The 27,235-nt window shown below is 39.7% G+C and overlaps 1 protein-coding gene across 20 annotated transcripts in view; it reads right to left on the reverse strand.

Moving 5' to 3' along the window:
- Window positions 1-27,235, reverse strand: part of ptprfb (protein tyrosine phosphatase receptor type Fb) — a 257,682-nt gene that overhangs the window by 117,053 nt on the left and 113,394 nt on the right. For all 20 annotated transcript variants that reach the window (XM_077555459.1, XM_077555456.1, XM_077555457.1 and 17 more), the window contains exons 3-4: window positions 18,894-19,039; window positions 17,453-17,594 (exon numbers count right to left, since the gene is read on the reverse strand). In XM_077555459.1, coding sequence (XP_077411585.1) covers window positions 17,453-17,594; window positions 18,894-19,039 — 288 coding nt within the window. The remainder of the gene's footprint in view (window positions 1-17,452; window positions 17,595-18,893; window positions 19,040-27,235) is intronic.

Here is a 27,235-nt window from a genome sequence, read left to right on the forward strand (position 1 = left end):
TTGGCAAGGTTTGTCAGGTTGTCATGCCTGCACCCCAAGGCAATACGACTGGTTTTCAGAAGTTTGGTTTATGACTATCTTATTAGTTGTTTTTTTTGCATGTTGCAAATTTAGCAAGTTTTACAGGACTGCAGGTAGATTAGGTATTTGTTATCTGGTTTTAAATGACTATTATTATTATTTTATTTATTTACTTTTTCACGTCATCTATTTGTGGTTATTTTTAAGTTATATCTTAAGCTGAGTTTCGGTATGCCCAATACAGTAAATTGAATTTCGAAACTCTGCTCTTCTGCAAATGTAGAATCCGTACAGGAAAGGTCCTGGTTGCAACTCTGTCTGCGGATGTGACGTCATGCGTGTTCTCACAGAGGGCGGGGAAATTCGAACCCGAATCCAGCCTGAAAACTATTGGCAACAGGCTTGCAGGAGTACCCATTGTGAACAGTTAAGGTGTTAATCTGCTGATTAGAAGTTGTTTGTGTCATAAATGGTTGAATAAAAAAGTTATTGTAAAGATGTTTTTTGGGGCTAAATCCTATATAGAGCAGCTTTAACATTTTAAATAAATTAATGATCATGTCTATTAGTTGCAATTTCAATATTAATATATATATATTTTTTATTATTATTAGTTTGCCATAATTGTTTAACCCTCCTTACATGGAACACATACTTTATTCGATGTTTTTTATTCAGCATGAGATTCTGTATTGTTTTAATGCTTTATGGTGGCTGTTGATTTGTACTCCATGTATGCAGCTGTGGTTGTTTTTAAGTGCTTTACAAATAAAGTTGAGTTGTGACAATCAATAATCCCATATCCAATTAAACGCAAATACCATCTGTACCACTACATTTATGAATCAACGTTTCCTGTATTACAAAAAAAAAGAAGAAAAGTTAGAATGCTATGACAATAAAGTCCGATTTTTTTCAAGAATAAAAAAAATCTTTGCACAAACCAAGACGTATTTTGCCAGGATTTTTGCAAAATTCTTTCCACTAACTTCTAGTAAAGTTGTCTTAGTTTCACAAGTAAGTTAAAAAAAATATAGGGGGAGCGCCCCATTACGGACATTTTGAGTTTTACAGGTTCCGTGTGCACAGGGATATTCCACGATATGACTCAGTCTTGACAGATGTTTTGTACAAATACAAAAAGGTGAAAAAACAATGGCTGCATTGAGTGACAGCGTTCAAAATACCGTCCTTATCTCCGAAATAAGTAAACAGAGAAGCATTAGGTGTGACACTGCAGGTGTTAAGAAGAAGGTCAAACTAAGACGAGATCTTATTTGCTTAGTCAGCCATGCCCTGCAACGCAATGCACACAAACAAGTGTTGCTTTATCGTAGTTGAACGTAGACTGAACCACTAAAAACCCCAACTAAACACACCACTGAGAAAAAGCCAAGCTGTCATCTGATACTCTATCGTATGGTGCGCAAGAAGAAAGAGGGTCAGGGTGAGAGGCCTCCCATTAGCCAGGTCACGGAGCGCAGGTATGTATGAGGACTCCCCCGCTGACATGCGCTAAGGCCCATCCATCCATAGCTAGTCAGGGCCCGGGGAGCGGTTGACTCATTGGCCCACAAAGTCATAAGGTAGACCTTGCTCTTTAATGGCAGGGTTACAGGCTCGGACGCCGTTATTAACAAATTGGAAGAATGAAACACGGCTCAGATATTTCCCTCCCCCGGGTGATTATGAACAAAGCAAAGTTCAAGCATTTCATGCTATCGTGAGCATAAGATGGACCATTTATAATCTCCAAGTTATTTCTACCAAGCTCTAGCTCATTTTAGTAAGGTCTTAAAATACACACTACTCTGCTTTCAAGTTACCCTTCGTTAATGTGCCAGGCACAACGGAACGGTATGCTTGGTTACTTGGCCAGATGCATGACGCCTTTCTTATATGCTTTGAAATCGAGCTATTAACGTAGCTGTTGTAAATATTACCATACCCCAAAAATTCTGAAAATAAGGCCTAATCAAGGATCTGAAGCCTAACAAGGCAAAAATAAATTGCTTAGTGGAAACGTCTTGGACTTAACTGCTATGCAATTAAGGTGAAGAACCTGCTATAATAAGCTAGTTAGTGCTGTCACTAATGATTTTTTATTTTTATATATATTTTTTTAAATCGAGTCGCCTATTAATAATTCCATCGATTAATCGACTAATTGTCACCCATTTTTTTTATTTTATTCTTTTAAGTCCACTAAGGTTGACGTGAGTTGAATTTAGTGGCTATAAATACTCATTCCTTATTTTCTGCACACATATGCACATATTAATTACACAAACAAAATTAGCCTATGCTAAACGATTAACAATCGCGATTAGCATTAGCCCTGAAAAAAGTCGAAACACTTACTTATTGTACTTTTCCTGAAAATCACTTCATAGTCTAACACAGAGGTGGGCAATCTCGGTCCTCGAGGGCCGGAGTCCTGCAGGTTTTAGAGGTTTCTCACTTCCAACACAAGCTGATTCCAATCAGCAGGATCGTTATCAGGCTTATGCAGAGCTTGCTGATGAGCTGATCATATATCAGCTGTGTTGAAGAAGGGCAACATGCAAAACCTGCAGGACTCCGGCCCTCGATGCCCACCTCTGGTCTAACATATGAAAAATCCAATTTGATCAAAATATTAATGCACTTAAATAGCACTTTATCTTCATCATATGTTTACTAAATCTGACGTATTCGCTTGTCTCGTTCAAACATATTGAGTTGTCGAAGCCTACAATGACCATAATTGATGCAGCACAGTAACAGTATTACACACAATAACAGAAAGGTTTTCCAAAAACTTACTTTATGCTCCAGGAACCGGTCACCCTGATGTAATTTATTTTGTTCCATCACATTCAAATCCATAAATGTCACACATTTGGTGGCGTAAAACCGTAGTATAATAGTCCTTATGGCAAATGCTTGATGAGTGGAAAAAAAAAAACTTGGCGGAGTCGCTTATCGGAGGGAGTCTTGCTGTATGTTTAACATAGTAGATATCAACTTCCTGTTGCTGGCGCACGTAGGGCCACCCGCCACCTTACGTGTGTCAGGCCGGCGGAAATAGCCTTTTATTTATTTAGCGATTTTGACGCGGATTGTTTAGTTACAAACATAAGAGATGTAGCGATGCAAATTTTCTCCCTTTTCAGTTTAAAGAGACCGCAAACAAACCCTAAGAAGAATCTTTGCTAGTAGTGGTGAATACCAGTCGGAGTCAGTTAGCAATAAGTGTCCGTGCGGAAACAAATATTGCTTCCGGGCCTGTCGGCAACTTCCAGGTGACGCAAATATGTTTTTTTTAAAATGATTAAAATAGCTTCGACGCATGCATTTTTGCATTGACCAATTTTTGTGGTCGACCCAACCGACTTGGTCGACCAAGGTGTTAGATGGCGCCTTCAAATGTCAGAACGTACCACATGAAATGTTGAGTCAAACGTTCATCTGTTTTTGAGATTAAAATAGCCAAAATGGCAGACACCCTGTGTGTTCTTTGACTTAAGGTCAACTCATGACATACATGCTTACCGTATGTCATTGTGCTGAGTGAAATTAGCTTCAGGAGCTGTATTTTTTCATTTGTTTTAGAAAACTTGGGGGGATACTACTAGATGTAAATTTTCAGCTAAATTGAAATGGCTACTTCAAAACAAGATGGCAGACTTCCTGCTTCTTTTCGGGCATGGATCCTTGAGACTATTTTGTGGGTCTACGCAAGAGTACTACCTTCCCTCACAGGACTGATTTTCATACATTACAGAGAATGCTACCAAACTTACATTCTCATTAAAAGTCACCTTAAAATTGCTCCTTCAAACCAAAATGGCAGACTTCCTCTATGTCTTTCCTGGTATTAGTTGTTGATAGTTTCTTGTGGTTCTACTCATAATAGACATGCTTACCAAATTTCATGCTGCCAAGTAAAATTGGCTTAGGGGCTGATTTTTCAACCATAGCAAATCTTTCCTCTAAACACAAATTTTCAAAAGGGATGAAGATAACGCTCCATCTAATACTGGCATGCCATTATGGTTTGACAGAATCCAGTGGTGGTGACGGTGAGCTGAGGTGGGTGTTTGGGGGCAATATGCAGTCGACAACAATAAAGGTCTGTGTCACGAACATCAACTCAGGATGCTGCTGACATTCCTGCAGTCACTCTTCTTTTGTCATTACGAAGGAATTCATCCAGAGTGCAAACTTGCAACATTTCCAATGACTCCACAGAAGTGCCTGGTGTCACCTGCCTTAATTACCACAAAAGAAGCACTAAATCAAGTAGCAGACATTATTAATGCTGGCTCCATTTGATTTGCATGAAAAATCTGCCAAAAAGAACCGGGTTAAAAGTCAGCAGAAGAAGGGTCAAATTATTGGAAGCCATGACAGGCTGAGGCAAACCTTGACAAATTTTCAACACTGTGACAGCCACACTACTCCTGATAATCAGATCAGTCATGCTCTCACAAGCCTTCTGAGAAATCTCTCTTATTAATATCGAAAATCTGCTTGCTTGCTTGCTTGCGGATATTTAACAGCCACACGTCAATTCGCAGACGTCACTGTCTGCTCTTGACAATTGGCAGATATAAGCGGAGGTGTGTGTCATGTCACATCTTTAATATCTTCCCGCGGGGCTGGAGACGACATCCAGATGAGTTCAATACATCCTGAGATTCAGCCGTGGCAATAAACCAATACATGCTCCAACAAGAAATAGCGTTTGCTCGCTTCTTACAAGGACATTTTTGGTGTTGTGGTTTATAACTGTGAACATAATTGTCAAACAACAACCTAAGATTGTTTTTAAATTGACATTTTTCGGAGTCAAATTTAATACCACTCAAAAATATGAGAACCCCCTCCCCTCCACAAAACATTTAATAAAAAATGCTCAAAATACCAATTACAGCAAAATATAAAAATATGTCATTAAAAAATACAAAATATATTACTGTAGATATAATATATATTTGAAAAAAAAAACACCTAAAAGTGTATGATAAAAATACAAAAACAATACCCATATCTCAAATTGGTGAATTTGGCTGTGAGCACTGTGAGCTATTAAAAGCTTCGTTTCGGTGCAGTTTTTATTGATAAACCACACATATTTCTCCTTCTGAGCGCTACAGACATACTTTAAAAAAATTAAGAGATTTGAAAAGTAACAAAATATTGTAAGGCAATCAGAAAAATTGGAAGAAAAAAAAAATACTGCGGTAAAAAAAGAAACATTATTATGGTGAACTGTCAGATTAAAAATAATACAGCCATTAGAGGATACAGAAGGGCTGTTCTCTCTCTTTGAAAAAAAAAAAAAAAAAAAGAGGATACCAGAAGAGCTGTTCCAAAGACTAAGCGGCTGTCCACAGCTGCATGGACATTTAGCATGAAAAAGCCATTTAATACACCCCCAAAATAACACACTCCACTGTGTGAAGAGAGGGAGTAGTCTACACTAAGTGAGACTTTTCATGTACCCACTTGAAACCCTTATGAATGCATCTAAACATCAGTCTATCGGCGTAAATCTGTTCTAGAGGCTGCAGATGTAGTTGGGGGTTTTCTAATACTAAATTACACGTTTCCGCCATTTTACCAAAGGGTCCACTTTTAGAGCTCTATAATCTCACAACAAACTCTCTGAAATTGCATGTCTGCTTTATGGTTTCCCCGTCCGCAATCCTCAGCTTTTTTGTATTTTTAGTCATTGATTGAGGTTTCTTCCTCTTCTTCTCCTTCTGCCCACTTTCTACTTGCCTCCCAAACTTTCTTGGCTCCCCGAGGCCACAGACATGATCGTCACTGACAGTGCAGCATTTGCTCTTTTGCAGATACAGCTCGCCAAAAGCAAACTGCAATTGATGGACAAGGAGAGATGATAAAACGTCGCCCGAGAGGACGGACGACTCCATCCAACGCGTCGGAAATATTCTACCAAATTAAATTTTTGAAGGCATTTATCAATCACTTTAAATGCCACAAGGTATTATTTAGACGGGAGAAAAATATTGCACAAAAAAACAAACACATTCTGACGGGACTGTCTTGTTGAAGGACACTGCAAGGTTGCTTCTGGTATTGTGATACGTCAAATGTTGGATTGATCCTTCAAACTAATGCCGCGGCATATCCAAAATAGTCCCGGCATTCTAAGAAAAAGGCTGAACAATATTTACTAGGGATGTGTATCGGTAAGATTGTAACGGCACTACTACTCGTAACGATACTGCTTATCCATCCGGTACTTAACTCATTTGCTCCCCAAAACGTATAAATACGTTCTATTTTAAATATTACCATGCTCCCAAAGACGTATTAATACGTTTTTTTTATGTTTTTATGCTAGAGCATACAGAAGGCTTTGATGCAGACTCTGAACTGAAGAGAACGCCTGAAGCAATGGTAGTTATTGCAAAAACGACCAGCAGGTGGGAGATCAATATAAGAGATCAATCAGGGTCATGTTGCAAAAAGCTCTTTTCCCCACTGTTTTAAACAGATTTGTGAATAATGATGAAACTTATTCTATATTCTAATGCTAATTGCTGCAAAACTGAAACAGATAGAAATGTACTTTTTTCCCTGAAGAACGAAGAGACTAATATTTCTTTTGGTAGGTTCTATGCTTTTATAGCAATAAAATATTCTGTGGGCCTTGCAAAATCCAGTAAAACAGCCGGAAGCAAAGAAGTCCGTCCGGGTCAAGTACATGATGGACGGTCCGTCAGGTTAGTGACGATTACACTGACAGACCTGCCTTTATTTTTATTTTTATACATGTTTTTTTTTGTCATTCGTCAGAGAGACGGGCGTCCGTCAGTCACGGGCTGATGGACAGTGTGTCAGGACTCACGGAATGCCCACTTTTGTAAACAACCACTTGCATTGCACCTGTCAACATGCTTGCCTAAACAACCTATCACAACTCCTCCTCAACAAATTGGCCAAACCAATCCTCTTTGTTGACAAAGACAACCTATCACACCCCATTCGTCAACAAAAAACGTTGCTACAAAGACAAGCTATTGCACTGCCCTTGTCGACAGGTTTTGTTCAACAACTGCACCTGTTTTCCAAAGGCATCATTTAGATTTACAAACAATTTCAGTGGGAACATACAACAACCTACAACATACAATTTGTGTTTTTCTTTTAATATTCCCTAAGGAGTCTTGCATGATAACGTATTACACCAGTAAGCTCTCGCCAATTCAAAAACTGAAAAGGCGTCCATCCTTCCTTGTGTCGGCCCTATAAATGGCCATAAAAGTCCTTGAAAGCAAGAATGTAAGGGCGCAGACCACTACGTCCACCCTCGCCATATTGCCTAAGTCCTTGGGAGAGGCGCACAGAGACAGATGCAGTTTGTAACTGTCAGCCTGGATATGATCTACGACGCCAGGCCTCCAGCCAGCAGATGGTGGGAGATATTAAATCGGATCGCCACAGTGGAGCTGGCAAAATATATACAAGGAGGAGTGTACACCTGAGGAGGTCAAAACACCATTATGTGTGTCTCTATTCTGTTTCTATGTATGACACAATAAAAAATTTAATGTAAAGATTTCGGTAATCAAAATGATCACTCTTACATGTATGTTTTATCACCATTAATGCTAAACAAAATGTGTTGTTTTCTAATGGGAGTAGCACAAGTCAAAATATTATTATTATATTAAGCACTTAAGCTGTAATATCGAAAATATACAGTAGAGAAAGAAATGCATACATATTAGAAGAAAATACAAAAGATTTTGACAAATATTGACATTCCCTGATCTTAACCACATGTGGGCAAGGAAAAACAAAAACAAAAGGTGGGTGTGGGTCGCGGGAATATCCACAAATATGGAAATCCCCCTTCTCCAAGACAAAAAAGTATCTAGACTAATATTAGAAAAATAATAAAATAAATATTGGGAAAAAATTTAAAAAAAAAATTAGACAACAAAAGGAAAAATATTAGACAAAAAACAAAATTACTGGACTAAAATGAAAAAAAATACAATAAACAATTTTGAGAAGAAAGAAATGCAAATAAATATTGGATGAAAAGTACAATATTATTTAAAATTACAATAATATGAGACCAAAAAAAAGCTCACAGTCACCTGGACTACCTTCCGCCATGTTTCAAAGTACCATAACGTGCATCTGACTTTGTTTACTATAGTCCTAGTAGTAAGTACCACTCAGAGATGCAACAGTAAATACGGTATTAAGCATTAGAACCATTTGAAACTGTAATACTAGCTGTCTTGCAATGTTATCACGGCTTATCAGTAAACCGTTTCATCTCCAGGATGTTTTGACAACAAACAGAACGTCGGCAGAAGTGTTTAACGACATGCTAAGCTCGTCATTATGGATATTAAAACGGCAATGGGGACATTGTATAAACACATGGAGAGCGGTACAGAAGAATGTGGGAGAAAATCAGTTACACAACACACCTTACATTGGTCATTGTGGATAATTTGAATAGAGGCAAGCAAAGGAAGGGATTAAGTTGTCGAAGAAGCTCGGTTACGTGTTAAATCATTCCAATACAACTCGCATGCACATCTATATCGCAATGAGATTTCCCCACTATTTATCCTGTCCGCTCTGTTTGTCCACACTTGCCCAGGCCGCTGAGATATTTATTACCGGGTATTGTGTCGCAGTCATTTCCCGCCTCTGCGCGGGGACCTGCTGAAGCCGGACGCGCAAATAAAGGCCTTCTGCGAGGCGGCCAGGCTGTAATTTGTTTACTGCACACCAAACGCAGCGCCGCTAAATACAGTCACGCTGCGCCGTGGTCCATGAACTGAGGCCTAAAAACCAATGAGGTTTTCCCCAAAAATGTCTCCTTTTAGAGTGCAAACTGAATTCATATGGTGGGACTATTAATATTCTGAGGAGCTATGTCGCTCCACAGTTTTCTTTTCGCCACATTTTCAACAAGTAGACAACTTATTTTTCTTCGAAGCTTGGGATAACTTGCTTATTTCTTGCTTGACCCTTTTCCACATTTGAAAACTTTACGAGTTCAAAGGGAGTTGACGGGGTAACTTCTTCAAAAAAGAACATTTCTAATTTACACTCTGACAGGGGAGGACTTTGGTAATGATGGTGCGCGTTTGATCTGTAACCATTAGATAACATTTCTCCTGTCTTGAGACACGTCCGCAGTTTCCCCCGAAGACGAGACGAGTTTCTCCAAAGCACCTCCACTTCTAATACTCAACATTTCGGTGGGGAGACTTACCCATTAACACTTCTTACATTGGCAATACTAGTGTCTATCGAGTACCGCTCCAGCTGGGACTTCCAAGCAATACCAGCGAGACAGATTGATTGATGTAAACCGCACTTTTGTTTTTGCTCCCATTTTTTTATGAAATTAAATCAAAGATAAAAAACTTCTTTCACATGCACAATATCACCATTTCTCTTAAATATCGTTCACAGACCAGTCTAAATCTGTGAGCACTTCCTCTTTGCCGAGATAATTCATCCCACCTCACAGGTGTGCCATATCAAAATGCTGATTAGACACCATGATTAGTGCACAGGTGTGCCGTGTTTTTTAAACGTCAAGATCAAATAACCGCAGCCATTCAACAACACTGGTTATTTCCGCTAACATGCTGCGCAAAATGAGGCATGCGGCATAGTTCATAGCTCTTCTGTTTCTACACAGCCCATTTAGCGGGCGCACAACAACACAGGGCTCAGCTTTGAATGCCGCCTGGGGAGTGTTGCGTACCCGATGGCTGCGGGTAGGGTTCCGAGGCGGACGGGGCGGGCTGGCACCAGCTGTGGGCGACCCCGCGCCGGGTGAATGGACGTGGGGAAAGGGGAGGCCGAAACAAGGCGGCAGCGAGCAAGGCAGAGGCCCTGCGAGGTGTGAGAGGCCCGAGCCGCCGCCGGGAACCACCGGCGCCTCCCCAACCCCAGCCGGGCGGGGAGCTCCCGCGAGCCCCGCATCCACGACCGACCGCTGGAGAGGCCATACTGTTTCTTCCTCCTGAGCTTTACAGACTTAGTTTTGTAGTATCCATCCTCATGCCCTGACTGTAGCAAAGTGTTTCCACATCTCAGTCCGTGCCTCGTTTTGTTTAGTTTTTCCCCTCCCTTTAAGCACAAGTTTTGTGGATCCAGTTTCTGTGGCCCAAAATCTGCTCTTGAATGGACCTTGTCTCCGAACCAACAAAAGTAAATTTAGGCGAGCGTCTGCTCCCTCACTGTTGCCGTTTGTTAGCGCGTCTCGTTCCGAGCGTCACGTTCAATGCGGCGTGGTTTTCGCAGTTCCAACGCCGTGTCGCTTCTGATGTCTTCTCAGACGGCGGGAGTGCTATTTCACACATTGGCCGGACAAGCGCCATTTAGCAGGACATTTACTGAGGCGCTTCAATTCAAGTGGGGGTGCCGCGAGGTCAGGGCACAGGCATCGTTACCCATGTAACGAGTCATTGTTCCCTGCGGTCATTGCCGAGTGTCCAGTATACTCGGCACGCCGATAAAAGAATATAGCATGGTGGAGAGAAGCGGGGTATGACGCTGATAATTATTTTGTTATAGGCCAAAACAATGATGACTTTGGGCCCCGTTTGAAAGTCTGGATGACCTCTTAAGCCAAGAAAAGGGGCGTGAGAATAGCCACAAAACAAAAGCGCATGATTCTTAACGGCATGACAGAATGAATTACAGAGTGACTGGAGACTCGGGACATGCCAAAGTGCTAAAGCCCAACTTGGCAGAGGGTCGGAAAAACATGCCATTCTTTTTATTTGACCACATTCTCTTAGTTACTTTAGACCCCCAAGCATTTAGCTAATAAAATATATAGTTTGAAGTGGTTATAATGTTTTCACACTTGCATGGTAGTTTAGAATGTAAAAAATTCCCCTCTCTCCATTTCTGTATACTACACGTATTAAAGGATGAGAAGTTTTACTTATATTAGTTTTAGTATACAGTGCTAAATTCATTTTTAAAACTTGAGCTACAGTTACAAATCCGAAAACAAGCAACACATCAAGGTCGACTTTTGAATTTCATTCTGTTTTATTTTACAAGGCTAACTTGTTAAAACACAGTTAAAGGGGAAGTCGACCCCTCCAATTTTTTGGGGGACAATAAGATGTTCTATGCAGCCCCACTAGTCTAAATACAGTATTCTGGTTAATATTGTGTTAGTGGAATATGAGTTATGGGCTCAGCACACAGGAGGCGACGTGCGACAGCCAGTTACGTACCTTGTCGCCTTGCAGGTATCAACACGGGGGACGCGATAAACAGCCACGGCGGCGGCAGCAACATACGTCACTCTCGTGTTACAACAGATTTGATTGTCTATTAAAATTGGAGGGAATCTAAACGTTTTCATTGTAATGTAAACACAGACGTTTCACTACAATACGTAATTACAGTATGAAGATCCATCAATTTCCTATTATTATTATTAGTAGTAATAGTATTATTAGCATTAGTATTATTGTTAACTGTTACAAAAACGGTGAAGAATACTCTGCGGACAAATTAACCCTGTACTAACAAGCTCTCATGCACCGGCCTTTTTGTTGACGTCACGGAAATGATTGCGTGAAGTATCGTGTTGTTTTTTTTTGTTAGTTTTTTTCCAAAATGATAAACGCTGCTAAAATGATCTCATCCATTTTTCTGGATAACCCACTGTGTAGCATGCCCTGCATTCATTGGCTCATCAATGAAACCTTCGCTGATTGGTTGAAGCCCCGGCGACAGCGACACATGTTGAACATGTTTCAACTTTCTAGTACGTCTCCGTGCACGCGCTCGATTTTTCACATGCACGAATGTTGCATGTCACCGAGGGGGAGGGGGGAAGGCAATCGCTCTGCTTCCATAGGAAATGAATTGAAAGGGAGCGACGTTGCCTCCCGTGTGCAGAGCCCATTAAGCAGAAAATCAGAAGGCGGCCATTTTGCTACTTGGTGTCAAGTGAAAATGACATCACAGTTGCTTAGGTCTCAGGTAACAACCAATCACAGCTCAACTTCAGAAAACAGGTGAGCTGTGATTGGTCAGCTGTGATGACCTTCAGTCGACAGCAAGTGGCAAAATGGTCGCCCCCTGAGATGGATAAAAACGGCTGGATTTTGCTGCAAAACACTTATTCCACAAATGTAATATTAATCAGAATGTCATGTTTCGACTAGTGAGGTCACATCTAACATATTATTGTCAAGAAATGTTTACGGTTGACTCCCCTTTAAAAAACATTAAAATCTTTGTTTCTTTTTATTTTAAGTATAAACATTTATTTTCATGAATGCAGTGGTGGTGAGACTTTCTAGTATCGTTGTGCTTTGCTCAAGGGCACCGCAGTTAATGTTAACAAAAAGCACCCCCCCCCAATTCATTTTCATCAGAGCTGCTGTACAACTTCTCAAAGCTCCGGGCTAGCGTGGTCCATTAAGGTTGGCCGACCATTAATCTCCGTCTGCTTGCAAGCTGCCCCCGTGTTTTTCGCACCGAGTTCCGCCGCTGTGAACTTGATGCATTGCCGGGGCCACAAACAATAGCCTAAATATAGTCGGGCTGGCGACGTCGCTCTTTAGAGAGGGTTTGTGTCGCGGAACGAGCACGGTCTGTGCTTTCATGTTTATGTACTGAAGAAAATTATAAATACAGCACTTTTGTTTTTGCTCCCATTTCTCAGGAGCTGAATCTAAGAAACAAAAACTTTGGAGCTCAGACACATGAGGCCTATTTCTCTCACATATTGCTCACAAATCTCTCTAAATCTGTGTTTGTATTTCTTCCTTTGCTGAAACAATCCATCCAGTTTATTGGTGTGGAATATCCAGGATGCTGATTAGACAGTATAGGATCAGTATCAGCCGATATCAAGGCTGCAGTATTTTTATTGGTATCTAAAATGGAAAAAAAGGTATCGAGCTGTCCCTACTCTAAAATGTGTGAGTATTCAAAGGTCGAGCCCCACTCGACCTTTGGAGGTAGTATCAGATACTCTTTAACATTGCCTGTATAAGCAGTGATCTATCCACCTTTTTACGAATGTGGGTCAAGTTTTTTTCTATTATTTAAAAGATGATTATTATTTAAAATACACAAGTGCATCAAATTGAACCGAAATATATACACATCTAATTATCCTTATTGTTCTTGAAGCGTTTCGCACCTCATATATTAAAAAAAAAAGTATTGAATCGTCTTTTGGTGATGCCCACACCCCGAAATTGTAATATATACATTTTCAACATAATTCCCTCTTTTTCCTAAGAAGAACAGCAAAGAACAAAATGACAAATCCAGCAGGTTATTGTACATTTAGGGCAGATGCAAAACAACAACGGCCATTGAGTAACAGGAGTCTGTTTTCAAACAAGAACATCTGTCTCTCTTGTGTCAAACACTTCAGACGCTCAATGAAGCCTTCACCTTCAGCGGGCGCCCGCTTGCTTTGGCTGCCTGCCCATTCCTCTGCGGGCAGGTAAGTGCAGGCAGGCAGCACCGGCTTGCCTGAGCCTGTAGGCCGAGAGCGGCTCTTCCACACAAGATATATGAGCTCACATTGTTTTGCTTTTGTGGGCTCAAAACAGTCGACTCTTACTCATGGATATGAGTCTTGTCTGAAACCGTTGATGGAAAACTGCAAGGAATGTCCAGTTGACTTTTGAAACGTATTGTGATAAATGAATGTTCTTCATCGCTTCAGAGGAAAAAGCTACATGCACAAAAGAAAGAAAAATATTGATGGACTTCAAGAATGTCAACGTACCTTTTCTGTGAGGAACATTTTTAATCACATTTAAATTGTTTCCTTAAGATAAAGTACAATTAAAAGTGTACTTGCCTTATTTGGGGGAAATTATATAACATTTCTATAATGTGGTTTCAAATAGCTTGACAGGTTTGCTGTAGAGCCAAGTCGATAGTCTAATAGCATAATTGTCAAAGTCTTTTATAACCTACCGTAATAATACAGTAGCACCTTGAGATACGATTAGATTAGTTCCATGACTAAACTCCTGACTCAAATCATCCCCTTTGAAATGAATGGAAATGGTGGAAATATGTTTAGTATTAAGCAAGCGAACTGAAAGCCTAAACTTATGTGTTTGTTGTAAATACTCGTGTAATTCTCCATGTTTGGATTCGTTTGACAGTAAACTTCAACTGGGAGTAAAAAATAAAAAGCTTGAAGTCGCTTTTTTGATGAGTTGTTCACTGATAGCCCAAGTGCTACTTATTGAGAAGTGAGTTGAGTTCACTGCCACCACAGCGTGCTCGTATCTCAAATTTCCGCTCGGAAGTCAAAGCTAAGAAATTGTTCGATCACCATTGTATTGACATTGATATATTGTGCTCTTATATATTTTCTCGTGACTCTTCTTTCTTAAATTTGTTTTGTTTTTTTCTTGTTTCCTGAAAACCTTTCAAATATGACTTTCGGTAGGTAACATGCTGTTTTGGCAAACAAAATGCATCTGACTCACTTGCAATGATATCTGCTAGCTAGACGTTGAGCTGGACAGTATTTGTTCATGGAGTAGACATAAGGCTCAAGAGGGAGGTGTTTATGCTACCGGTTCCTTACATAATGTTTTGTATGCCTCTGTCCCTATGCAACATTTGAAAAATATGTGCTGTGCATACATAGACTATTACTACACAGCTAGAAAAAAAAGGTTAAAAGGCTAGTTAGTCATTGGTTGGAGTAGACTGCCTATTGTAAAACCATGTTTACTGTATATTACTATTTTCTCAAAATTATGCAATTTTTATTGACAAAAATTTGTATGAAAAAATTGTAAGCCTTACTTCTAAAAGTACAGCATATACTTAGCATGTCTTGCTTCTCAAAAAATGATTTTTCCTACTTTTCCAAAATTGTTTCTTTTATTTTAGGGACTTAAGAACATTTGTATACTTCCAACTTTGTGGGAACAGTTTGTGCAAGTGTTCCCACAGCCCAAAGCATGGTGACAGCCCAGATGCGTGACTTTGCTGTGGAAGAGGCCCATCAAACACCTCTGGGATGAAGTGTGACAAATACAGCGAGCTATGGCCTCTCTCAGGGCCCAACATGAATGACAAAAATCCCACAGACACACTCCAGAATCTTGTTTTTTTTTTCCCAGGAGAGCAAAAGCTGTTCTTCCTGATAACTCCCACAATAACTAGGGGGACTGTGTACTTGTACTTGCGCCTAATGCCATGTGACTCGTGTTCACCTCGTGCCACACAATTCCTCATAATGCACAAGACGAGGACGAGTAAGGGAGTGTGGGGGTCGAATCAAGTAAAGCAAAAGTCCCTTTGGGAAGATTACACAAGGCCCGACCAATGATATCAAATGAGCGTGGAGGGGGAAAAGGAAGGAATGGGATCTTCTGTAAGTCCGGCGTGACGGCGGCGGATGACCCTCATCCTCCCACTGGCTCGCTCGCAGGCTTTTTTTTTCCTTTTTTCTAATGGAATCAAAGCCCCGCAGTGACTCGCATCCACATGACAAAATTACAATCAATTAGGGAGGAAATGCACGCTCACGAGCCACTGATATGGAAGGCTGAGCGGGGGACGGGGTGCAGAACCTCTGTCCACATACATCATGTACATTAACGCCACCGAGGAGGAGTGGGTAGAGGGCGAGCGGGGGAGGGGTGAGGAGTGAGGAAGTGGGACGCCGATATGTGGAAAACACTCCAATTGCTGTTTGTGTGATTATTCAGCACGTCGCTCGCTGACTGTGGGGCCATTTTGTGGATTACAGACATGTCGTGTTGGGAGTCGGTTTTCAGCGGAAGAGGTGTCAACCTCCCCCAAGGCTGAACAATCCAAATTCGGATCAACTCCAAAGTGTACACCTTTATATCACAAAGTATCTGCAAAATCCAAACAATAGAAACTACAAATGAAAACATAATATACATGAAGTATTAATTAAAGGGAAAGTCAAACACCCCCCCCCCCCCCCCGTTTTTTTTTTTTTTTTTAACAATGATACGTTCTATGTAGCCCCACTAGTCAAAATATGGTATTCTGGTTAATATTCCATTAGTGGAATATGAGATAAGCTATAAAATCAAGCCGTTTTAATCTTTCTCCGGGGGGCGGCCATTTTGCCACTTGCTGTCGACTGAAGATGACATCCCAGTTGCTCAGGTCTCAGGTAACAACCACTCACAGCGCAGCTTCATAAAACGGGTGAGCTGTGATTGGTCGTTGCCTGATCCCTGAGCAACATTAATGTTGTCTTCAGTCAAAAGCAAGTGGCAAAATTGCCGCCCCTACGATCAATAAAAACGGCTGTATTTTGCTTCATAACTCATATTCCACAAATGTAATATTAATCAGAATGTCATGTTTAGACTCGTGAGGTGAAGATGAAACAAGAAATCAATGAATAAAATTTTGACAAAATAAATTACCACATATTTTCATTTTCTTTTTTAAAGAATATTCAAGATTTTTATATATACACACGCACACACACACACACACACACTGTATATATACACACACAATTCATGAAAATAAAGCAGTCCTTTCGGAAGGCAGTACACACCCTGTAAATACTAGGGATGTAACAAGAAGAGTGAAATCGTGATATCACGATGTTAAAATTGCCACAATATTGTCGTTGTCATATTACGATATTAAAGCACGCATCTCCATCAAAAAACATTACTTTTTCACCACTTCAGCCGAACACAGAATTGTGAACTACATAGACCATGATACTTTGCACAGCTGAGCCAAAAAGAACACACGCTGCACATCGTTTATAAAGTACAATAATTCAAGATGTGTGTGTCGTACCTATTGGCATAGATTTAGCTCTGTCACTGCTATTATTACAGTATGTTCAAAAACACAATATTGTGCTTTTTTCAATATCATGAGCTTTTTCTTGTTTGTTTGTTTTTTACAATATTGAGTGAGTTTCTATACAGTATTATAACATCACCAACATCCCCAAATATCGTGATAATTATCGTATTGTGAGGTTCATATCATATAACAATATCGTACCACGATGTTTGGATATCATTATATCCCTATCAAGGAGAAATTGTGTTTCTGAACGATTTAAACTCATAAATAACGCTGCCCAGACAGACACATCACATAGATGTAGCTTATCTTCCCATAGATGACATCTTGTCTTTTTTTTATACAGCAAATTAAGTGGAGGCGAATCAACACAGCCTCTTTTAGGTGCAAGCAAGTAGTGTGATTAATCAACAACCAATTCCACAATCAATGATGAATTGGATATCGTGCTTATCTCTACCTAAAACTGTGGGACTCAATGTTAACTTGACATGAATTGCTCCAGTCTGACGCTGACAAATGCAAGGAATCCTCAGAGTGTCCCGATGCAAATGGATGGTGAAGTGAGGAGAGGAGGGCCTTGTCTTACCTTCAAACACGGTCAGCTTGGCGCTGGTGTTGATCTCGCCGGCGCTGTTGGCCGCCGTGCACTCGTAAATGGCCTCGTCGCGGTGAGTGCGCAGCGGCTGGATGCGCAGCACGGACCCCGAGCCGTCATCAAACTCGATCACCTGGGAGAAGGCAAAGCAGGAGGTCAGTTTACTTTTTTTTTTATATTCTCGTCGCCATTTCACTCTATTGCAGCATAAAAACTTGTTCTGATTTCTGATACAAGCTAATCAAGGTCACACGGCAGCAAAGTGGAGACTGTGGAGTATGAAAAAATCCCCGGTATCAAACGCATGAGTCGGAAAGAGACGCGCTAACACACACATACAAATCTATCTAACATGCAAATACTTTGTACATAAACATATATGTATATATTAGGGATGTTTCATACCGCTTTTTTCCATACAAATACCAGTACGAGTACTCAAATCTTGAGTAGTCACCCCCGTACAGATACCAAAGCACCGATACAACTAGCACTTTTGATAAACAAAATTTCTCCCCAAAAAACAATGCCAGATATTTTTTAAGAACTACCCAGATATCCTTATATAACATAAATACATATAAATACTTGAACATTTTTAATTTATTTTTCCATCCACCCAATGCAAAAAAAAATTAAAAATACTACTAAAATGTTACCCAAAAAACAAAACATTTTTTGCTTCATTTTTTGTTGGACTCAGTGATTTTCTAAGTGTGACACTAACACTACTGGTGGCTACTACCGGTACTCTGGGTGCAAAAAAAACATTGTCCGAGCACGGGTGAGTTGAATTTAACGTCCATCATGAATGACAAAAATCCCAGACACACTCCAGAATCTTTTTTTTTTTTTCCCCCCAGTAAAGCAAAAGCTGATTCCCGAGTGCGGCCCCTGCTGCTGCTCACCGGTCCCTCAGGGGATGGGTCAAATGCGGAGAACGAATTTCGCCCCACTTAGGTGGGTGTGACAATCAGTGGTACTTTAATAACAAGGGAGGCTGTGTTCTATATATTTGGGCACAGTGTTAATGTAAAACTGTGCATAAAAGACAGATTAGGAAACATAAAAGACAAAAGAACGCCCGCCAGGACCGGCATATTTGGTTACAGATGGTCGGGAAAGCCGTGTGAGGTATCTTGCTTGGTTCATATGTGCCGAAAGAAGCGGCAACGACGACCACATCAAAAGCAATGCATGGGCGGAGAAGATGTAGCCGAGCGATGCGGGTGCGAGGATACACAAAGATGAAGTGGACTACTCTATAAACTCAGACAGAAGAAGATTAAAGGCAAAGGAGGGAGACTTGGCTGGTCTTGCTTGGAGAAAGAGCCGGCCGGGTGTGCTTTGTTTGAGGATCAATGGTAATGGGGAGGCCGGACGACACATTTCGCTCGTCAGTGCAAATAAGTCACGAGTTGTGTGTGCTCACCTCAAAACGCTGCGAGCTGACTTTCTTGCCCTTCTTCATCCAGGTGATTCGGGGTTTGGGCTCGCCGCTGGCCTGGCACACAAAAGACGCGACGCCGCCCGAGATGCCCGTCTGGTCCTCGGGGGATTTGATGAAGCTTGGCAGGTCTGAAAGTAGATGACAGTGAATCAACATTAAAACATTTTTGCTTTTTAACACATTCACTCCCAGCCATTTTCACTGAAGCAACCCCCTTCACTCCTGGCTGTTTTACTGGATTTTGGCTGATTTTGCAAGGCCCACAGAATATTGTGTTCTATTGCTATAAAAACATGGAACCTACCAAAAGAAAGATTAGAGTCTCTTCTTTCATCAGGAAAAAGTATACTAATATTAGTAATATAGTAAAGTATTTGTATCTGTTTCCGGTTTGCAGAATATAGAATATAAGTTTCATCATTATTCACAAATCTGTTGAAAACACTGGGTAAAGAGCTTGTTGCAACATAGCCCTGGTTGATAACTTATACTCTGCTGCCACCTGCTGGGCATTTTTTTGTAAGAACTACCATTGCTTTAAGCGACCTCTTCAGGTCAGAGGCCGCATCAAAGCCTTCTGTATGCTCTAGCATAAAAACAACAAGATAAGAAATGTTCCAGAAAGAAGAAGAAAAAAAAGAAATGTATAAATATGTATAAATAAATATAGATATGTTTTGGGGATAATAACAATATTTAAAATGGAACGTTTTTATACGTTTTTGCGAGCAAATAAGTTAATGATGTAATTATAACAGATCTCATTACACATGCAAAGAAGTATATTAGAATAAATAATACAAAATTATACTAGCAATTAGGGCCCGATTCATGTGGATATTTTTTAGGATGATGCTTATTCCGATATTTGGCAGAATAAAATTCCAATTAAAAAAAACAATTTTTTTGGGTCCCTTAAGATTTGATTTGATAACGATTTTCTTTTTTTAGAATAAAAGTTAAAAACATAGACTGTAAATTCATTAATGAAAAACGTTTATCCCGTTCCTTCAAAGTAGTATTAAAAAATATATTTGAACAGTTTTCTTTTAGTGACCCAGAACATCTCCGCATATGAGTGTTGACACACTTTTGACATTTCCTGAATAACTCAGAAGAGATGTGGATGAACTATTGAAACGAGCCCCATGCACACCGTTTGTTTCCAAGTCATCGGAGCTATCTATCAAAATTTAACAAGCTTGGCTTAAGCGGATTAAACAGGAAAGAAAAAGTCAAACTCCTCCTCTACTTATCCCCCAAGTCCCATTTTTTAAGATCCGTTGATGCTAAATGTTTTGAGGCCATGCATCCTAAATTTGAAAGCGCTTTTAATACCGTCTGATCCACAAGCGAAAACCACCATATTAACTTTAAACGGTAAGTGTCATGAGACAGATGTTACGGCGGCGACTCTGGATGTCATAACGGTGATAATCAGGTCTTCAGAATGCCGGTACAGAGCCCCCTCGCAACCTCCCTTACAACCCAATCCTCCCTTTGCACGCAACGATGCATGCTCGGGCATAAGAGCTTATCAGGTTGCGATCATTAGTGCAGCTTGGCGCCTGCAGGGAAAAAAAGAAAGATTTGCACTCTAAATATTTTCAGTGCAACGAGCAGGGCCAAAATATCAGCCAAATGTCAGCCGGGTTGAGGAACAATAGGGATGGTTGTGTGTGTGCATGTGTGTATGCGAGAGATTATTCTGCGTGGCATAACAACCCGCACAGTTGAGCGTCTTGCTCTTATTTAAATGGAAAGTGTTGTGGGGAATGACCATGTTTAATTCAAAGACACGCTGGCTAACCTCACATTTATATTACACACACTCCCCAAAGTATGTATAAAAAAACACCTTGTAGCAATTTGCGCTAAGTGACATCTGCCGTTTAGGGTGGATTATCCCGCTCGGGCTTTAAAGCGAAAAACTTGTCACATTTAAGGCGCCCACTTTGACATGTTGCAATTGCATTTTTTGTAAGCTTGTAAGATTTATGCGCACTTACCGGTTGAGTCCACCCGACCAATAACATCCAATAAGAGAGATGGAGTGCAGGTGTAACTAATAAAAAGAGTGAGTGTAAACGCAAATACAGGGCTACCTTGAGAGTTGCGTTGAGTTTTTTGCGATACAAGTTATCCTTCAGGCTGTTTTTTTTTTTCTTTAACTCGCATGCACAGACTTGAGACACATATAAGTGCTGTTTGGTGGCAGTGAACTCAACTCACTTCACAATTAGCAACACTTTGGCAAATAGTGAACACTTTTTTAAAATAAAATGGCTTCAAGCCGTTTATTGCCACTACAAATTTAAGTTGACTGTTAAAACTAAACATAAAACACAGAGAATTATATTTTGCGTATTTGAAACAACCACATAGGCCTAGCGGTCAGTTCACTTATGAGGATGCTAATTAGCATCTATTTTGCAGTAGTAGAATTGCGCAATGAATCAAAATAATTTGATTAATCGTCATCTTCAAAATCGAATCGTTGAAAATTAAATCATGAAATCGAGTTTTATCTTCTGGATTATTGACAGCTGTGGTTCTTATCTTGTTACATCCAAATGTAACTTTGCACAAGTGGCAGAATGCTGGATGGGTGGTTTACAAGACAATAGCAATAGCGACCAACTACTTTGTAACTAATTGTGACATTTATGTGCAAACTATGAATTTTACGTTTATGTTAAAACTGATTTAGAATCAGTATACCTTTATTGTTGTCTGAACATTTTGCATATGAATTATTTTTGAATAAATTAAACCTTTAAATACATGTTTGCTGTGTTTATTAGAATAAAATTGATTAAAATCGTAATCGTCTTGAATGACTGAAAAAAACAAAAACTAAAATTGAGATTTCATTTTGCAGCGGTATAACTCATTAAACAATGGATTCAACACAAACAGTGACACGTAGATAGCAGTACTCTGTCATATATTCTTCATCATCTGCGAAGAACAACTGAGTGAGTTGAGACCTCTCAATAAACAGTCCAATATAAATTTCATACATAAATCCGATGGGGGGAAAAATAATCATAAAATTCTCGCTTTTAACCTTGTATTTTGTATGAGTGGAACCTCATGATGAATTGAGGGGCACCACATTGCAACTATTTGAGGAAACACGGTATACCGAACCCGCCAAAAAATCTGACTAATTAGCCCTCCGCTGCCAACCAAGGTTGTGGAACAAAGTGGTGGCAGCCATTGCTGGAGTTTTCCCATTGGATTCCAGTAAGGGAAAGCTGCCTTTGCGGACATAATGATTCCATCCCGTGTATGTGCGCGTCTGTGTGGGTCCTTGCCTCAGCGGTTTTAGGTGTTCCCCTTCCCGCCTCCCTTATGACTGGGAGATGTAATGTGAGCTGAAAAGAAGAAGCGGTAGCAAGCGTACCGGTGTGGCTCATATTATTGTGGCGGTAATTAAAGCCGAGGTGTGGCCATTGTCGCATCGACACGCGATCGCGTCGGGTGTGGCGCTTCAGTGAAGGTAAACAGGGGACAGCAAGAGTTCAGTGTTGTTGTAAACACACGCCATCCAGTTATGGCAACTTGAAGGAGTGCAGGTGTTTGTAAAAAAAAAAAAAAAAAAAAAAAAAAAGGAAAAAAGGAAAAGTATGTATAAAATGTATACATTTTTATTTTATTTTTTGCCAAATTTTTGGTTCAATTGTTTGACTTTTTCAAAATCATTTTAATGATAAATATTAGGATTTAGGCAGCCCTAATGACAATGATGATGTTGTGGTGACCAACAAGGCCTACTACCACCCCACCACTACCTTATGGGTCACCCACAATGTCTTAATTTTCTGGATTTGATGCAATTCTTCATGAGAAAATGTTGCCATGAATGTTGTCATTTTAGTAATAAAGGACACAAGGAAACCAATGAATCTTTAATTAATACAAATAGTGCAATTAATTTCACAGTATCCCTTTTGGACTTTGTGTTCCCGCAACACCGCTTGAGGTTATGAAACTGTTTTGGTTTTGTCACTTCTTTTCTTAAACCCTTTTTCCATGCCTGTGTCCCATTTTCTTGGCTGTCAGGCAGTTGTCAAATGAAAACAAAGGCAAGGATAAGGTGAAGAACACATAAGCCTACCTATGCAAATCCTCCACCTCATCCGAGGTGCACGCTCACTCGCCTTCTTTCAAGGCTTTTTTTTCTAAAGAAGGTTTCAAACTCCTTTCTTGACGCAGCGTGCCTTCTAACACATGCTCCTCTTCGAGGTGGCGTTTGCCATAAACTGTCAAATTCGGGCTACAGAACGTGCCTGTCGACAGAATTTCTAGGTTAGGAATATGCCAATATTACTTCGAAGTCAGAAAAAATAAAAATATTGCAATGTCAACATGATCAAAGATGTGACCTTCAAATCAAAATCAAACGACCGGAGTAGATACATTTATTAAGAGTGAAAATGAAGTGAAATTTCATAACTCAGCATTTTTTTCCTCCGGTGTATTGTGGCTTATATCTTTTTTTCAATTTGTGATATTTTACAGTTACTGTTATTGCAGTAATTGGGTGACTTTAACAATGTTTAGGCTTCGTGTTACACTACAAAATACAGTGTTAAATTAAAAGACAAAATGAAGCAGAATTCATAACTCAGTCAGGTACGTGCAGTCATGGAGCAGCTTGAGCAGGTAAGTCATTATAGCAGTCCAATTTGCAGCTTCACCCCTTCCGTAAGGCGACGTGGCACGCAATCAGTTCCTTGGCCAAATTGGCTAGCGTTTGGAAAATGGTTGTGGTGTAAAGAAAAAAAACACTACACGGTCGCATGAAATGATACACAATTTAGCATTACTCATCTGCCTGGTATATTTGGTAGTAATTAGGTGACATCTATAGGCCAATTTCACCTTTGAAAGACCCCTGAGAAATAACATAAAATGTCTGCTTGAAGCCAAAGTGGCAGAATTCCAATGTCTTTCCAGTAGCGAGCCATTGGAAGTAAATGTGATTAATGAAATAAATTCAAAATCGGACTTTGAAGAGTCCCCGGTAACAACCCAAAAAGATCCTAAAATGGCCGCTTCAAGCCAAATCGTGGAATTCTCACGTCTTTCATGGCAAAGATTAATGGACTAAATGTACTTATTTAAAACGTTTCAAAATCGCACGGAATTTCATAACCCAGTCAACATAATTAGTTTTTTTGTGCCAACATTTTTCAGCTCTACAGGTCAGTCATTACAGCGGCACAAGCAGCCAGTCGTGATGTCAGAAAAGATGAATAATTTGTTGACATTAAAGCTGCTCAATAGACAGCCTTTTTGTTTGACCATTTATGACTCAAACATCTTCTAATTAGCAGATTAACACCTTAGCTGTTGACAATGAGTACTCCTGCAAGTTTTTGGCCAATAGTTTTCAGACGAGATTCAGGTTCAAATTTCCCGCCCTCTGTCTGCGGATGTGATGTCATGTGCGCATTGTGTAATTGCAGAAGGGAGTGTGCAGTTTACTTTTTCGGCCACACGTGGCAGTAGCGATTTGAAATTCAATGTTCTGCTTTGAGTAGCTTTAATGTATTATTACATACACAATACATTATTAAATTACTATTACTGTTATCAAGGATTACTGTGGACCTCATTTTTATAGCTCACATAAAACTATTGCATGTTCATATGCAAGCTTTTAATATGGCTTTGACAATTAAAAACATGTTTGTTTTTTTAAAACCCAGCGCAATGGGTATTTGACATTTTCTCTGAGTTCTGTTATTTACTCAAATGGGGTTGCAAAACAAAAGAAAACATTGGTTTGTAGGGTGAATGTAGCACAGCAAATGAGGTCTATTGTGTGAAAAAGTATGTTGTTCATAGTTAGACAAGGTTTGGAGTTTTACCCGTCTGACAAAATAAAAGCAGCTAACAGCTTTTCTGTGTTTTTTTTTGTTTTGTGGCTGACAATCAGCGCATTCCCAAACCTGCCCTGCTTGAGAGCCTCCTCTGCAGTGTAGAGTATCACGGATCGATTTGCACACGGCAGAGTGAAAACCATTAATTCTTATTAATAATAAATTAGCAAGTTATCATTTTCACAAGGCGACACTTAGCGGGAATATGCCTCATGCCATCAGTGTGGCTGGCTTTAATGGAACACTTCCATTTAGGCCTTTTTGCAGGCCATTAGCGGGCAACTTGTTTGCAATTAATTCCATATAAAGCCGCCTCGCCCCTGTAAGTTATTTACTCCAATGAGATTGAGCCACTTCAGGCTGTTTAAGCCAATAAACATAATGTCTTCATTTGTGTTTTGCAGATGAAAATTGAGACCTGTAACCGTTTCACAGTTATGAAACTCAAACTTTGGCAGCCATGATCCGCCCACACACTATGAAGGAAAAGACGTCAAATTTCTCAGAATTTTGCTTTCTGTAATGTAGGTGTTTCAAAATTGGTAGCAATTAGACGAGTGGTCCTTAAACTTGTTGGAGGTCGTTTCCGATGCACATTCACTGAATCCCTTCATTATTAAAAAAATAAAATATGATTTTTTTTCTCAAAAATTCAAGGCATAAGTATAGCGGGTATTAGTGAACAAAATGCACAGTGATGAGCCTTTTCATCAAATCTGGCTCTCTTCACTGTGAATTCAGAAAGTGTTTGTTCTTTTACAGGGTTCTAAATTAGTACCCATTAGTAACATTTGTTAATGGTGCCTGTCAGCCTCATTTGCCGACTGGAAGAATACTTGCTGAGACCAACGAACAAGTGTGCGCATGCCTGCGTCACGTTCTCCCACGCGGGTGCACCGGCTGGCGCCAATCACAAGTGTGCCTTAACTATGTTAACGAGTCGCCTCACTTACAATAAGATTATAATGTGCAAAGGATGGCATGATATGCCGAAGTTAACGGAGTGCTGTGTCGTTCCCTTCCCTGGGTCAACTCAAATGTAAATAACGAGCTAACATTTTGCAGCAATTAGCATTAAAATACAGCTAAGTTTCATCGAGATTAACATTCCTCCATTCAAACACTGTCAAAAAGAGCTTGTTGCAACATGGCCCTGGCTCATCTCTTAAACTCTGCTGCCACCTGCTGGCTGTATTTGTAGTTCCTACCATTGTTTTAAGCCACCCCTTTATTATCTGGAGCTGCATCAAAGCTTTCTCTATGCTTTTGCATAGGAAAAAACATAAAAATCATAGAAATACCTTTTTGGGAGTGAAGACGAAGTATTAAAACACGTATTCACACGCTTTTGGGTTTGAATGAGTTAGATGAATTGTCCAAAGGGCCACACATTTTACTTAACACTAAAGCAATTCAACAGTGTAGATGAAGACATGTCAAGCTAGAATATAAAATAATATGTAAATATAGCTGGAGGAAAACCAGCTAGGTAATAAAAGTAAAACATTAATGATTTTTCAAGTACAATGCAGGTAAATGACATGGACGTGTTAAATGTTATTTTAGTCTGCCATGTGTTGTGAGCTGCTAAAAATGAATGGGCCTAGTTTGGACACACCAAACAGAATAGAAATCAAGAATACTTTGGAACCGTAAGTGTTTAAATTCAAACAATGCTCAACCCTAGATAAACTATTTTTTACTTGTTTTGTTCTCGGTCATTTGTACCCTTGGCAGTGACGCCTACTTTCCAGTACTAATAAATAACTGTGCCGTAATGACATTTGATACACTGTGTGCGAAACAAATAAAGGTAGATTAAAACAGCAGAGCGAAAGTAAAAAAAAAATGCCGTTACAAATTCTGATTGGCTGGTCACTTTAGAGAGTCATGTCGAGTGATAAAAAAAGAAAAAAAAGAACCCTGCTTGTATATCCCATCTCCATGCAGGTATAGGTTCAATCTTGAGAGAAAGTGGCTTTGGGCCGGGGACAAATGTTAAATAAATTACCAGAGGATCCTACAGCCAATTATTTTAAACAAGGGGCCTATCGATCAAATGCTAAATATTTTTACCCCTAAGAGGATCAAAAGGGCAACAGGGCCTTTGAGGCTGCTGCTCCCCGTCTGTGAAATGCCCTCCCTGACCATCTCAAATGGCGGATTTAAAAAAAAAAAAAAAAGAACTACAAATCTTCCTTTGTCAAAAAGCTTTTCCTGGTTTTCTTTTGTTTTTGATTTATACCTTTTATCTGTTGTTTGATTTTATTGCTATTCTGTTTTCTGCACTTTGAGATTTTTCTCTAAATGTAAAGTATAAATAAAATCTGTTATCATTATTATTTTTATTATTATTATTATTAGTAGTAGTAGTAGTAATAGTAATATTAGTATTAATATTAGTATTATTAGTATTATTATATCAAGGAA

The sequence above is a fragment of the Vanacampus margaritifer genome, chromosome 2 (genome assembly GCF_051991255.1).
Source record: "Vanacampus margaritifer isolate UIUO_Vmar chromosome 2, RoL_Vmar_1.0, whole genome shotgun sequence".
Taxonomy (NCBI): domain Eukaryota; kingdom Metazoa; phylum Chordata; class Actinopteri; order Syngnathiformes; family Syngnathidae; genus Vanacampus; species Vanacampus margaritifer.